The sequence below is a fragment of the Entamoeba histolytica genome, genomic scaffold (assembly GCF_000208925.1).
Source record: "Entamoeba histolytica HM-1:IMSS scf_1104750517093 genomic scaffold, whole genome shotgun sequence".
NCBI lineage: Eukaryota > Evosea > Mastigamoebida > Endamoebidae > Entamoeba > Entamoeba histolytica.
In genome coordinates, this window is record NW_001914940.1 from 29,382 (window position 1) to 42,620 (window position 13,239).

The 13,239-nt window shown below is 26.4% G+C and overlaps 6 protein-coding genes and 1 pseudogene across 6 annotated transcripts, besides 1 other annotated feature; 2 read left to right on the plus strand and 5 right to left on the minus strand.

Annotated features, from left to right (window-relative positions):
* Positions 1 to 2,580: 2,580 nt before the first annotated feature.
* On the minus strand, positions 2,581 to 3,636 carry EHI_054760 (peptidyl prolyl cis-trans isomerase, putative; the record flags this gene model as incomplete). Its single annotated transcript, XM_649705.2, has 1 exon — positions 2,581 to 3,636. The coding sequence occupies one exon, from the start codon at positions 3,634 to 3,636 to the stop codon at positions 2,581 to 2,583; it is 1,056 nt and encodes a 351-aa protein (XP_654797.2).
* A 178-nt stretch (positions 3,637 to 3,814) lies between these two features.
* On the minus strand, positions 3,815 to 4,141 carry EHI_054770 (uncharacterized protein; the record flags this gene model as incomplete). Its single annotated transcript, XM_646982.2, has 1 exon — positions 3,815 to 4,141. One exon carries the CDS (start codon positions 4,139 to 4,141, stop codon positions 3,815 to 3,817), a length of 327 nt encoding a protein of 108 aa, XP_652074.2.
* Positions 4,142 to 4,864: 723 nt separating this feature from the next.
* EHI_054780 (uncharacterized protein) lies at positions 4,865 to 5,254 on the minus strand (the record flags this gene model as incomplete). Its single annotated transcript, XM_646983.2, has 1 exon — positions 4,865 to 5,254. One exon carries the CDS (start codon positions 5,252 to 5,254, stop codon positions 4,865 to 4,867), a length of 390 nt encoding a protein of 129 aa, XP_652075.2.
* A 667-nt stretch (positions 5,255 to 5,921) lies between these two features.
* Positions 5,922 to 6,434: a repeat region.
* Positions 6,435 to 6,681: 247 nt separating this feature from the next.
* Positions 6,682 to 8,204, plus strand: EHI_054790 (tRNA nucleotidyltransferase, putative; the record flags this gene model as incomplete). The annotated part of the gene is made up of 3 exons (XM_646984.2): positions 6,682 to 6,726; positions 6,795 to 7,100; positions 7,170 to 8,204. 3 exons carry the CDS (start codon positions 6,682 to 6,684, stop codon positions 8,202 to 8,204), a joined length of 1,386 nt encoding a protein of 461 aa, XP_652076.2.
* Positions 8,205 to 8,583: 379 nt separating this feature from the next.
* EHI_054800 (uncharacterized protein) lies at positions 8,584 to 9,999 on the minus strand (the record flags this gene model as incomplete). Its single annotated transcript, XM_646985.1, has 1 exon — positions 8,584 to 9,999. One exon carries the CDS (start codon positions 9,997 to 9,999, stop codon positions 8,584 to 8,586), a length of 1,416 nt encoding a protein of 471 aa, XP_652077.1.
* A 728-nt stretch (positions 10,000 to 10,727) lies between these two features.
* Positions 10,728 to 12,170, plus strand: EHI_054810 (uncharacterized protein; the record flags this gene model as incomplete). Its single annotated transcript, XM_646986.1, has 1 exon — positions 10,728 to 12,170. The coding sequence occupies one exon, from the start codon at positions 10,728 to 10,730 to the stop codon at positions 12,168 to 12,170; it is 1,443 nt and encodes a 480-aa protein (XP_652078.1).
* Positions 12,171 to 12,256: 86 nt separating this feature from the next.
* EHI_054820 overlaps positions 12,257 to 13,239 on the minus strand; it is a 1,922-nt pseudogene continuing 939 nt past the window's right edge.

Sequence of the window (13,239 nt, forward strand, 5' to 3'; positions counted from 1 at the left end):
ATTATTCATTATAATGTTTTGTTCTTTAATCATTATTACATACTCTTTATTACCATTCTATTATAATTATTATTGAATTACTTTTATTTTAATATATTAATTTATCTTATTTTCTATTGGTGAATTTTATCCATTTCCATTTTATTAATAAATATCAGAATTGTCATTCTATTATTTATCAATTATCATTTTATAATATCAATTATTATTCTTTGTTTTTAATTAATAATATTTTCTTAAAATAGTCATATAAAAAAAGATGTTTTTCAATAATTAGAAAGGATTATTTTAATAAGATATTGAGTAAAATGTTAAATAAAAATCACACAATTTAAACAATATCTTAATATAAATAATACAATTTAAATATTGATTAAGTCATAATAAGTTTAGATAAATACGTTAATAAGAAAAATAAGTTATTATTTAACAAGATATATTATTAACATATTTTCATTAATCCATAGTTATTTAATTACATACTGTATTTTTAAATGAAAACTGCATATTGTTAGTGATAATATTCTGATTTATTTTTTGATGATCATTTTTATCTATAAAATATAATTACATGAAAGTATTTAACATCAAAACAATGTTATTACGAAACAATTAAAGCTAATATCAAAAGATTAATAAAAGCGATATTCAAAAACTATTACAATGAACACAATAATTAATGAAATAAAGATTGATTAAGTACTATTCATTCAAGACGATATGAATTTGTGTTAAATAAGGATTATCAATAAATAAAAGATGAATGATTAATCAATTTAAAATATAATGTGAAATAAAGATATTGTACACTAAAATTGCAAATAATAATATCAATTTATAATTTTTATTGTTCCACATTTCTTTTTGTAAATATTTTTATACATTCAAATTAGTATAATATATAATGAATTTATCATAATTGAATTGTATTATCACTTTATGAATGAAATTGAAAGAAAAATTAAATAAACATTAAAATATAATTTTAAAATCGTTATAAACTCTGACATTGAAAGAAAATAAAATAGTTTGATATTCAAAATAATAAGAATGAAATAATTTAACAATAATAAGAATAACGAAATAGAGATAAAACAATCAAATTCATTAATTTTAACATTTGAATTAACACAAAGAAACATCAAATAAAATACTTAGGAAGAAGCTATGGTTATTGATTATACTACTCATTATTGAAGATATTATAAAGAAAAAATAATAACAAGAAAATATACATGACAAAAATAAATATGTTATTTAAAACAAATTTTATAATAATCATAAAAATAGAAATAAAACAGAAAAAAATAAAATGAAATTTTTTAATAAACATTTCTTAACCTCACTTCTAAAATTGTTGTAAATCATTTCAATCTTTCATGTGACAAGTTTCGCTTGTTTTAGATGTTGTACCTGAAATAAATATTATTCCATTTCCTATTTAATAGAACACCAATTGAGTCAAGACTATTAACCATACAATAACTATAAGAATTAATGATAAACTTTAAACTAAGATAAAATATCGTGAAAATAAGAGACAATAACAAATAATGGGAATAACTTCATCAACAAATAGAATGTCACATAAAAAATAATGAAATAAATAGAAGAATTGACAGAAAAAAGAATAAACAATATACTATTTGATTCAAATAAAGATAATTGGAATAAAAATACATCAGTGTTTAAACAAAGAATAAAGAACATATAATAATTATTATTGAAGGTGAAGATGGAAATAAATTTGGAGGATATGTTAACGAGAAAATTGATAAAGTTGAAAGTTATATCAAATGATTCAAAAACCATTTGAATTTCAATAAACAAGAAGAGAAACAAACGAATGAAGAAATTAATATTTATCCACATTCTTATTCAATTTGTACAAACAAATCACAATGGATGTGTTTTGAAGAAACAATGTGATAATGTTGATTATAAAGAAAATACAATAAAACAAAATCAACTATTAACAACATTCATTTGAATATGAAAGAATATCAAAATCACATTGTGGAAATGAATATCCAAATCGTTTCACACCAAAACGAATCATAGTAATTGAAATGATTCAATCTTGAATGAATGAAATAAAAACAATACAAAACATAAAGACATTTTAATTAACTCTCAAATAATATGTTGAATAATATAAATTGACTTATTTCTTCATTTGAAAGAATGTTGTTTAATGAAATGAACATTCATGATTTATTATTACAATTTATTATGATTTATTTCTTATTGTTATTCTTATTATGTATTCTTATTTTCTATCTTGTTTCTTTATTATGCCATTATCATTCTGTAAATATTATAATCATTTCTTGTCTTCAATTGGTTATTTTAAAAACTTATTATTCATTTAATTCTTTTTTTTATTTTCTTTGTATTATCTAAATTTCTTGAATATCACTGTTAATGTCTTTTTGGATTATTTTTTATTTTCTTTATTATTCATCATGTTGGTTATTCTTTTATTTCTTCTTATTTATTGTTGTTAATTATTTGTTTAATGTGTCAATTATTTTTTTCTTTCGGTTCTTTCTTCTCTTTATTTCTTCTTCATGTTGCGAATTATTTATCAATTTGTCTCTTTTCTTTTGGTTCTTCATTATGTTTCATTTCACATCTCTTACGAATGTCATTTTCTTTTAATTTAATCCACTTATTGTGTTTATGGATGAAGTCGTATTGAACTCCATATTTTCCAATTGACTGTGAAAAGTCAACATGAATTCTACGTTCATCAATAATGACATTATCCATCTTTTGATAAGCATTTTCACATCCTTCTTTAGTCTCAAATTCAATAAATCCATATCCTAGTGATTTCTTGCTTTTCCTGTCTCTGATGATTTCAACACTTCTAATCTTACCATACTTTCTGAATATTTCCTCTAAATCTTCTTCGTTCGTGATTGGATTCATTTTACAAATGAATAATACATTTTCTAGTGGTTTGATTTCTGCAAATGGTAAATCACCTATCATTTCAAGAACTTCTGCTCGACTCTTTGCTTCATTTTCTTTGATTTTTTTCTCTGTGTCTGAGTCAATTTTTTCTATCATCTCATTGATTTCTGGATGATCATCAAGTATAAGTTCTGGTGCTTTTGGTTTAACAAATCCTTTTGGATCATCATAAGGATCATCAAATATTTCAATGCTAATAATTCTTATGTTTTGGTATGGTCGATAATTCTCATCTACATTGACTTTGTTAATTTCTTCTATCACATCCATTCCTTCTTCAATTTGTCCTATTGCTATTCCATTTATTCCACTTATTCCATTCCCTGTGGTGATGTACACTTCTGATCCAATTGCATTCTTACCATGTGTTACAAACCCTACAATTCCTTTCTTATCATTCTTTCTTTTTGTTTTTGGTTGACATACAATGTATTTGTGTTCAATCCCTTCCATAATTCCTTCAAACGAATTTCCTCCTTTTCCCATTGTTGTGTCTCCAAATTGAATTGCATAGTCTTTAATTACTCTATAAATGATACAATGAAGATAATATTCAATTTTACATAACTTAATGAAATTATAACATCCTACTGGATTGTCTTCTGTGAATAGGTCAATCACAACATTCCCAAGACTTGTTTCAATAAATACACTCATTTCTTTTTTTCAAGTTCTTTTTGTTTATTATTATTATTCTTTGTGTTGTTTATTTAAAAAGAAGTGAATTAGAGATTTTCAATGATACAGTCAATGTGGATGCAGTACATTATCATTGTGCTGATAATGTCAGTGTAACATTTCTTGATACTTTCCTATTTTCTTATTTTCTTGTGTTTTATATAAAATATTTTATTGAACAAACAATACTTCTTTTTCCACGTTCATTCATTTGGTAATTATCATCATAACAATGTGTGATGACATTGTAGTGTGCATCTTCTATTAATTCAACTTGTTTTATCAAATATTCATATCCATCCTTTGTTGCTTTGATTTTCTCTCCAATTTCTTTCATGATATTCATTTCTTTCTGATAAAACTCCTCAACTTCCTTATCATTCTTTCCAATCATTTCATTAATAATTAGTCCAATATCATTTCTAATTGTTTTGTATGTTGTAGTTATTTGTTGATTTCCTATTTGGAGAGTGATAGTTGCCATGTTCTTTTTATGATTTATCAAGTTCTATCAACCAAAAAACAAAAATTTATCAATGACTTTTATTTTTGAGAAAAGAACTTCTCTATCTTCTTTTTCTCAATTTGCATCTCTTCTTCTTCTTCATTTGATTCATTCTCTGTTTGTGCTTTGCATTCACAGTTTGTTCATTTGAAATACTTCCACTAACAGTAATTGTGCTATCTTCTTCAATTTTTACTACAAAAGCAACGTATCTTTCTTCTTTTGGAATATTACTAATAACATAAGGTCCTAATGATTTTTCATCTTCAAAGAATTCTGTTTGTACATCAACCTAATGAACTCAACATACGTTTCATGCTCATATGGAATTTTCATTCTATCTTCAACAATGGTAAAATTCCCATTAATTTCTGTCATCTTGATAGGATGCACAGTTACTTATAGAAGATCTGTAACCGTTTTGTTAGGATGTTCAACTGTGTATCAGATTACACCTTGTGATACAACCATGGTGCAATCAGTACTATGTCTGATATATGATGAACGAAACTTTTTTACTTATAATTCTTTGACTCTATGAATTTATGAAATTCTACCAACAAGTATAACTTCTTCAATTTGTGATATTGAGATTCTTTTCTTAGACAACATCTCATCTATTCATTCCTTACATTTATCAAATTCTTTTTTTTATTACAATCTTCAGAGCCATTTATATCAATAGAAATAATAAGTTCGTCATCATTCACTACGATAGTCATAACCATAATCAACATTATCATCAATTTTATAAAGATTGGATTTAGGAAGTAATTCTGAAATGTCTAACTCACAATATAAATTGATTGATAATTCAATCTTTGTCTTTTCAACCTCTTTTCTTAAGTTATATTTTAGTTGTTTCTTTATGTTTCGTTGTATCCAACAGTCACTTCCTTTAAAAATACGTCTTTGTGCTTTAGTCTTATTTATCGCTTTCAATTTGGACATACCAAATTCCATTAAATTCATATTAAAATATAATCCTCCGAAATAAACATCACTACCAATTGCTTTAAAATTAAAACCATTTCCTTGCTTTTCCAATATAGTAGTATCAAGCATTCCTCCAAGACCAAATACAAGACACATGAGACTTTTGTAAAATCCAATCCATACGCATATACAGCTGCTAATGGTTCTGCTAACAATCGAATTAACCTAAATACATCCATTAATACAGTTTTTTGTTCTACATTTTTGAGAATCATTAAAATGTGCTGGCACTATAACAACAGCTTTTAAAACTATACCGTTACTAATATTTAATCTTCGTTGAATTTCAATTTTAATTGCTTTTAAAATAGTCTCTGAAATAAATTCTGGTTCTATTAGTTTTTTTTACCACAACCAAGCACAGTCCAACAATACCCATCATCTGCACTAACTATTTCATATGAGAAATATGTTTGTCTAATATATTCTTGCACTTGTCTATCATCAAATTTCCTTCCAATAAACCGTTTTATTCACAAATGGCAATAGGATTTGCAATTCCAACGCTAACAGGTTGAGTGAAAAAAATTAACCGTTGACTGAATTGTTGAACTTCCATTTAAATAGTTGATACATTCATATTTTGTTTCTGAGTATCAAAGAAATGACAATAACTTAATGTTGTTCATAAGTCAATACCAACAACTATCTCTTCTTGCATTCGACTTAATTATTTCATTAATGAGATGACTTTTCTTCCTTTAAATTTCAGTCAAAGTAAACGTCACTTATTATTTTTATTACCTTAATTAAATAAATCTCAGATAGCATATCTGAAACACCACACAAACATTAATACATTTCAAGCATCGACACTCCCAGTTATTTTCTGGTTATGACAGTGTATTTGAATTAGAAATGTATTAGGAATGTTGCAAATGGTGTAGCAAGATATTATGATAGAATATTACATGGTGTAATATAAGGAACTACTAAAGTGTGGGTAAGACTAAAAGAAAATTAAACATAATAATATAATGGGAATGAAATAGTCTCTTCTCTCATTCATAAAATAAAGAAAAAAGGAAAAAGAAAATGTTTAAAATTAAGGCAGAAAATAAACAAAAGGTTAAAAAGAAGAATTAAGCAGAAGAAGTTTGAGAAGAAATTAATAGGAAAAAATAAAGCAAAGAAGTGATTTTCTCAATTTGCAAGAAAAACATAAATGATAAGTTAAACAAAAAGATTACTCTTTTTAAACAGCTCAGGGATTAATCTCCGCTAAACTAGGAAGAATAGATGAAAAATCTATTAACACTTAATTAAGTAATTTTTAATTATTCAATATAGCGTATTCTTTCTACGTCTTCATCAATTGGCTGTTGTTATTATTTTGTTTGTTACCTATTATATTTAATAATTTAGTCATGACTTTCCATAAAATTCTTGTGTTTCGTCACCCAAAAGTATTAAATAACAAAAAAACATATATCAATAAATTTTGTTATATATATTTAATAAAAATTTTAAGTCTCTTTTGACTCAAGAGATACCCTGTTGTGATAAAACTCATAATTCATATTATGGAAAACACCCCTTCAATTCATTTGACCCAAAACGAAGTCATGGTTTTTGATCTTCTAAAACAAGTTGGTTGTGTTATTAATACAAATCTATAAAAGTATTTATGAGATAGACTGTCCTACATTTTAAATTATCAACAATAATTAGAGTTGTAGGTGGATGGGTAAGAGACAAATTATTAGGGAAAGAGTCTCATGACATTGACATCACAGTTGACAATATGCAATCTTATCAATTCTCACAATACCTTCAAAAATATATAAATGAAAACACACAACATAACGTTAGTGGAATTGGAATAATTCATAAAAACCATTCTGCTGGAAAACACCTTGAGACTGCAACCTTAAGAATAGATAATATTGCTATTGATATATGCTGTTTGAGAGCATCAGATTACTGTGATAATGATGAGGAAGTTTGTTGGTTAAATGGGTTAATAACTAAAGTTAAATAATTACATGAAAAAAAAACAACTGATGTATAGAAAATAGGTACACCTTTAGAAGATGCACAGAGAAGAGACTTTACTATCAACGCAATGTTTTATAGGGTAAATGATGACCAAATAGAGGATTTAACGGGATGTGGTTTGAATGATTTAAAAAGTAGAATTATTAGAACACCAATTTCACCAAAAGAGACATTACATGATGACCCAGCAAGAGCGTTAAGAGCAATTCGATTCAGTGGGAAGATGGGATTTGTGTTAGATGAAGAGCTAGAACAAGAAATGAAAACAAAATACATTGGAGATAAAATGATAAGTGGATTGAGCCGAGAACGACTTGGACGTGAATTAATAGGAATGATACAAAGTGATAGGCCAGCTTATTGTATAGATCAAATCAGACAATTTGGGTATTTCAAAGGACTTTTTGGTGATTTAGATGAAATTACTACTACGAATGTGGTTAGAAGTTATGAAATGTATGCACAAAAATTTGGAGCATTTGAACTAGGAAGAAGAGAAATAGGATTTCTTGCAGCATTGTTATATTCTGTTACAAGAGAAACAAATCAGAAAAAGAGAATGGCAAAAATACATTCTGTTATTATTGATTCATTAAAATTAAGTGTGAAAGAGAGAAATAACATAATATTAGTTCATAATGGAGTTAAAGAACTAGAGCAACTATCAAACAAAAAAGAATGGACAAGAGTAGAAGTAGGAAGGATAGTTGTTGCTTCGGCAGAGTGGTGGAAAGAGTCGATTTGTTTGTCATGTGCAATCCATGCACCTTGTGATGGAGTGTTAGTAAGTCCATATGACAAAGGAGTTATGAACAAAACAATGGTAGAGTGGTGTAACCTATTACTCAACAAAATTGCTTTAGAAAAATTGGAAAATATTTGGCAAATGAAGCCACTAGTTAATGGTGAAGAGTGTAGCAAAATTTTACAAAGAAAAGGAGGTCCATGGTTGAAAGAGATCTTAAAAGATATGATTGAACTTCAAATAGAAAAGCCAATGATAACAAAGGATGAGGTTGTAGTTTTTGTGTTAAAATGGGGGCAATGAAGAATAGAATAATTGGATATAATACATTTTATTTTGTAGGTTGGTATTTATAATAATAAATTAATTTAATGAAAAAGCTAAGGTAAAATAAGGTTCAATGTATTTTCAATAATATTTGGTACAATTTGAATATAATTATGCCAAGAAACAAGTAATTTTTTGTACATTTATTAAGGATATGAAAGTAAAGTATTAATTAGCTTTTATTTTCATGAGACTAGTTTGATCTTCTTGCTGGAATAATTAAAACTATTGTAATAAAACATTTCATAAAAAAACCTATAATAAATTTTAACAATATAGAAAATTTGGATATATGCTATTGACCTTAATGAAATAAAACCTAAATAAGAAAGTTTGAGAAGAAAATTGATGTTCATTATTGTTTTCTAAGATAATTGAGGGGGACAGTTCCTTGCTCTCCATTAGCATTGATGGCTTGTGCCCATCCATCTTCATCAACTGAAATTACTTGTAAAATGTCACCTTCTCTGAAGGTTAAATCTCCTTCAGCAGTAGCATCATAATCATATTCAGCAATATAAGTTTCTCCTTGTTGCTGTCTTGGTTTAGGTGGTAAAGGTGGAACAGAAGAAACCTCTTCTTGTGGGGTTTCTTCATATTGTTGAGACTCCTCTTGTACAGGCTCTTCTTGATATTGTTGTTCTGGTTGTTGTTCTTCTTGATATTGTTGTTGTTCTTCTTGATATTGTTGTTGTTCTTCTTGATATTGTTGTTGTTCTTCTTGATATTGTTGTTGTTCTTCTTGATATTGTTGTTGTTCTTCTTGATATTGTTGTTGTTCTTGTACAGGTTCTGGGATGGTTTGTTGAGGAGGTCTATAAGTAGGTTTAGGAGCAGTAGGTCTTTGATAAGTAGGTTGTGGAACTTCAGGTGCAGGAGCTACTTTAGGAGTCCATTTTTTACCAGTAGGTTGAACTTTAGGAACTTCTTCTTGATCTTTTTGAGCATATTGAGTGAATTTACTAGCGAAAGCCGAAACATTACCTTTGACTTGTTGTTGGGCAACTGGTTTTTCAGATTCTTGTTGATGGGAAGCAACAAACTGTCTATGTTTTTGTTCTTGTTCTTTCCAACGAGCCTTTTCAGCTTCATCTTTTTCTAATTGTTGTTGTTTAAAAGCATTAACCTTTTGTTCTTTAGCAGCGTTCATTGCAGCATTACGGGCTTCAGCTGCTGCTGTTAATTTTTCTGATTCAATTCTTTTAGACTCTGCGTATTCTTTTTCTCTTAATTTTTGTTTAGCATTCATTTCATCATTATATTGTTGGTCTTTAGTTTTTTGTTGTTGCCAAAAGATATTTTTTTTAGCGTTTAAGTCTTCTTTAGCTTCTCCTTGTTTACGAGCTCTAACAAATGAGTTAGTAGATTTATTTAATTTATCGACGATAGTAGATTCGTCTAAGTCTTCTTCTTTTCTAGCAGAGATTGTGACAGAAATAGAGTGATTATTAGATTTTAAGAAATCTTCCCAGTCTCTTGAGTAATAAACAAATTTTGTTTTTAAATTATCTGGTGCTGCTTGTCCACACCAACAAACACATAAAAATTTCTTTGTTTGGTCCATTTCATATCTTAAATATCCAAATTGTACTTGTGCGTTGTCCATTGTATAAACCATATCTCCAACTGTTGTTCCTGTATCGTCTTCTATTAAATCTCCATTCTTAAAATTAACATGATAAACTACCCATTCAATAGAACCACTATTTCTAATAGTGTCTAATGTTTTAATTATTTCATTTGATCCAGTCCCAAGATGTGATGGAAGCATTCTGTTGAGTTGTTCTTATTTTGAGTTCTTCTTTGTTTTTCTTCTAAAAATCTGAAAATATCTTTTATTTTAGTTCTTTTCATCTTTTGAAGTTCATCTCTTTTAAACTTTTTTCTTCATTGTTTTTTTTATTCAATCATTTTACAGTTCTTCTTTTGAATTTTATTAATTCTTCATTGAGATATTCATTAGTGTATTATTCCTATTATAATTTAAGAGATGAGTTATTAGTCTTATTTTAATAAAGTGGATTGTTTTAACTTAAAAGAATATATCTTTGATTCAACAAATCTATGATAATTAGGTGAGATTATACTTTCTTTCAAAAAGCAAATAACCTGTTTTATACTAAAAAACATAATAAACAATGAAGAATAAAAACTAATTTTTAAGTCATGTTAAATAGTAAAATTTTTAATTTACATTACTTTTTTTTAAAAGTACACCAATGATTAGTATAAATAAAAATTTTGCATCATTTATTTTGAAATTTTAAAGGTTTAAGAGTTAAACAAGACAAAAAAAAAGAATAAATTCATAAAAAAAGAATGTAATTTGATTTATAACAAAAAGAAGGAAGAATAAAGTTAAGCAGAAGATAAAAACAAATAATAACATTTAATTTAAAAAAGAAAGAAGATAAAGATATTTTGTAATAATTTACATCATTCTTTTGACTATTGAGTCATTAAAATAAGAAAGAATAACTAAGAAATATTCAAATTAAGATGAACTTTTTTACAACCACAATAAAATATTTTAATGAATATTTATATTGTGTAATTAATTTTGTAGGAGAAAACCATGAAGTTCTATTACCATATCAACAAAGAAATAATTCATTACCAGGAGATGAAGTATCAGTTGCATTACAGCCAATTAAATATTGGAAAATAAAAGGAAAGGATGAAGATTCATTAGAAATGGAATATAGTCAATTATTTTTTAAAGGAAGTAAATATAATAAAATGGTAGAAATAAATTATAATGAAATAAATAGTTTAAATGAGTTAATTGAATTAATTTTAAATAGAAAAGAATATAATGGATATATACTTCAACCTACATGTGAAGTAATATATATTGAAAAATATGAAAAATATAATGATATTACAGGATATATTGAAAATGGAATATTTTGGCCAGATAATAATGGAATATATTCATTACAGTCAGATCAAGAATTTGAAAGATGTCATGTTATTGGAGATATTGATAGAGAAAACAATATATTTATTTTTAAAAGAATTATTAATAGTGATAATTATTCTGACGATTCTAAAAAGTCTCAATTAGTAAAACAAAATAATTTTCAACAACAAATTGACTTTGATAAAATAACAATTGCTCAAAATGTTTTACAAAAAATAAATCAATTAATTAAAAAACAACAATTTAATGATTATTCTTCATTAATGACAATTACTATTGATAGTTCTAATACACAAATGTGGGATGATGCAATTCATATAGAAATGATAGATAAAAATACTGTTAATTTAGGAATTCATTGTGCAAATTATATTATTGAAATGCATCCATCGTCAAGAGAATTAAAACAAATTAGTAGAAAATTATTTCAAAGAGAAAGACAAAAAATTGTATCAAAAACAAAAGTAAATAAATATGTTTTTGATACAAATAAAAAATGTAAAGCATTTTCTATTATTTTAAGATATAATTTAAACACACATTCAGTTGAACGTGTTTATGGTGGAACAACTCATATAACAATTAAAGCTCATTTTACTTTTGATTCTTTTACTAATTCTATTAATTCTAATACATTAATGGATGAAAGAATAATTAAAACAATAAATCAAGACTATTTATTTGCAAATATGATTTATTTAAGTGATTTTGTTAAGGAGAATTTTCATTATCATGAACATAAAGGAAATGGAACTGGAGAAACAATTATTAAACAATATGGTCGGTTTTTCTCAGAAAAAATAGGAGAATTATTACATGAAAAATATGGTAATTTAGCTATTATTAAAAGAGATAAAAATGTTTTTGTAGCATCATTTAGAAGTCCATTAAGAAAACCAAAAGATGTTTTTGTGATTAGACAAATTTATTCTGCAATTTTAAATTTATCAAAAGAAGAAATGGTGTATTATGTTTGTGGTGGTGATGAGAAGACATTTAAAGAATTATTTCATTTATGAGTTTAATTTATTTTATTTGTGTTAAAAAAAGAAAAAAGGTTTATTATTTTTGAATATTTAATGATTTAAATTTGAATTAATTGTGTTTATTCTTCTAAAGCAACAACTGGATAACATGCAACAATATCTGTCATTTTTGGTATTTTTACTAACACTTGTCCTTTATTGATTGGTGCTTTAATTGGTGATTGTTTATGAATAATTTCCATTACTTCAAATATCTTTGATCGTGGTACTGGTTTGGTTAATTTAACTGGTACTCTTATCAAATTTCCTCCTTCTACTGGAAGAGTTGTTGAAAATACTCTAAATGGTTCTATATGTTCTTGTCTAACATAAGCAGCTCCTCTTGGGCATGAATTTCCTTTAATTGATGTAATTTCATTTGATTTAGCATCAATCTTAACTTCAATTGGACATCCTCTTGGACATACAATACAATTCATATGTTTTACTATTTCTCCTTCTTTTTGTTCTGTTACTTCTTCATGTGCTTTAGGAATAACTGTAAGTGTAACTTCTTGTCCAATTTGACAATCTTTAGGAATTACCCAAACATGTCCCATTTCTGCTGGAATAGCATGTTCAATTTCTTCTTCTCCAATAATAGTTTCTCCTATTTTTGCTATAACATGTGCACTTCCAAAATCTTGTCTAAATCTAAATGATAATTTTTGTTTCTTATCACTAATAACTACTCTTTCTGGTACACAATAAAGAAGTTCTGGTGCTGGAATAACTTTAATTGCTTCTTTTTCTCCTCCTAATGAAAGTGCTGCAGCTTCTCCTGCAATAGCTCCTTCATTAGATGCTTCATCTGCAAGGTCATGTACATGTAATTGATTACCAGCTGCATAAATTCCTTTTTCAACACATCTAAATCCATCAACAATTGGTCCTCTAGTTCTTGGATTTAATTGTACATTATGTCCAGCTTGTTGAGTTAAATCTGGCTGTGGAATAAGTCCAACAGATAATAAGAGACAATCACACTCAATTTCATATTCTGTTCCTGCAATTGGTGCAAGTGTCTTTGGATCACATTTTGTCATTATCACTGATGTAATAC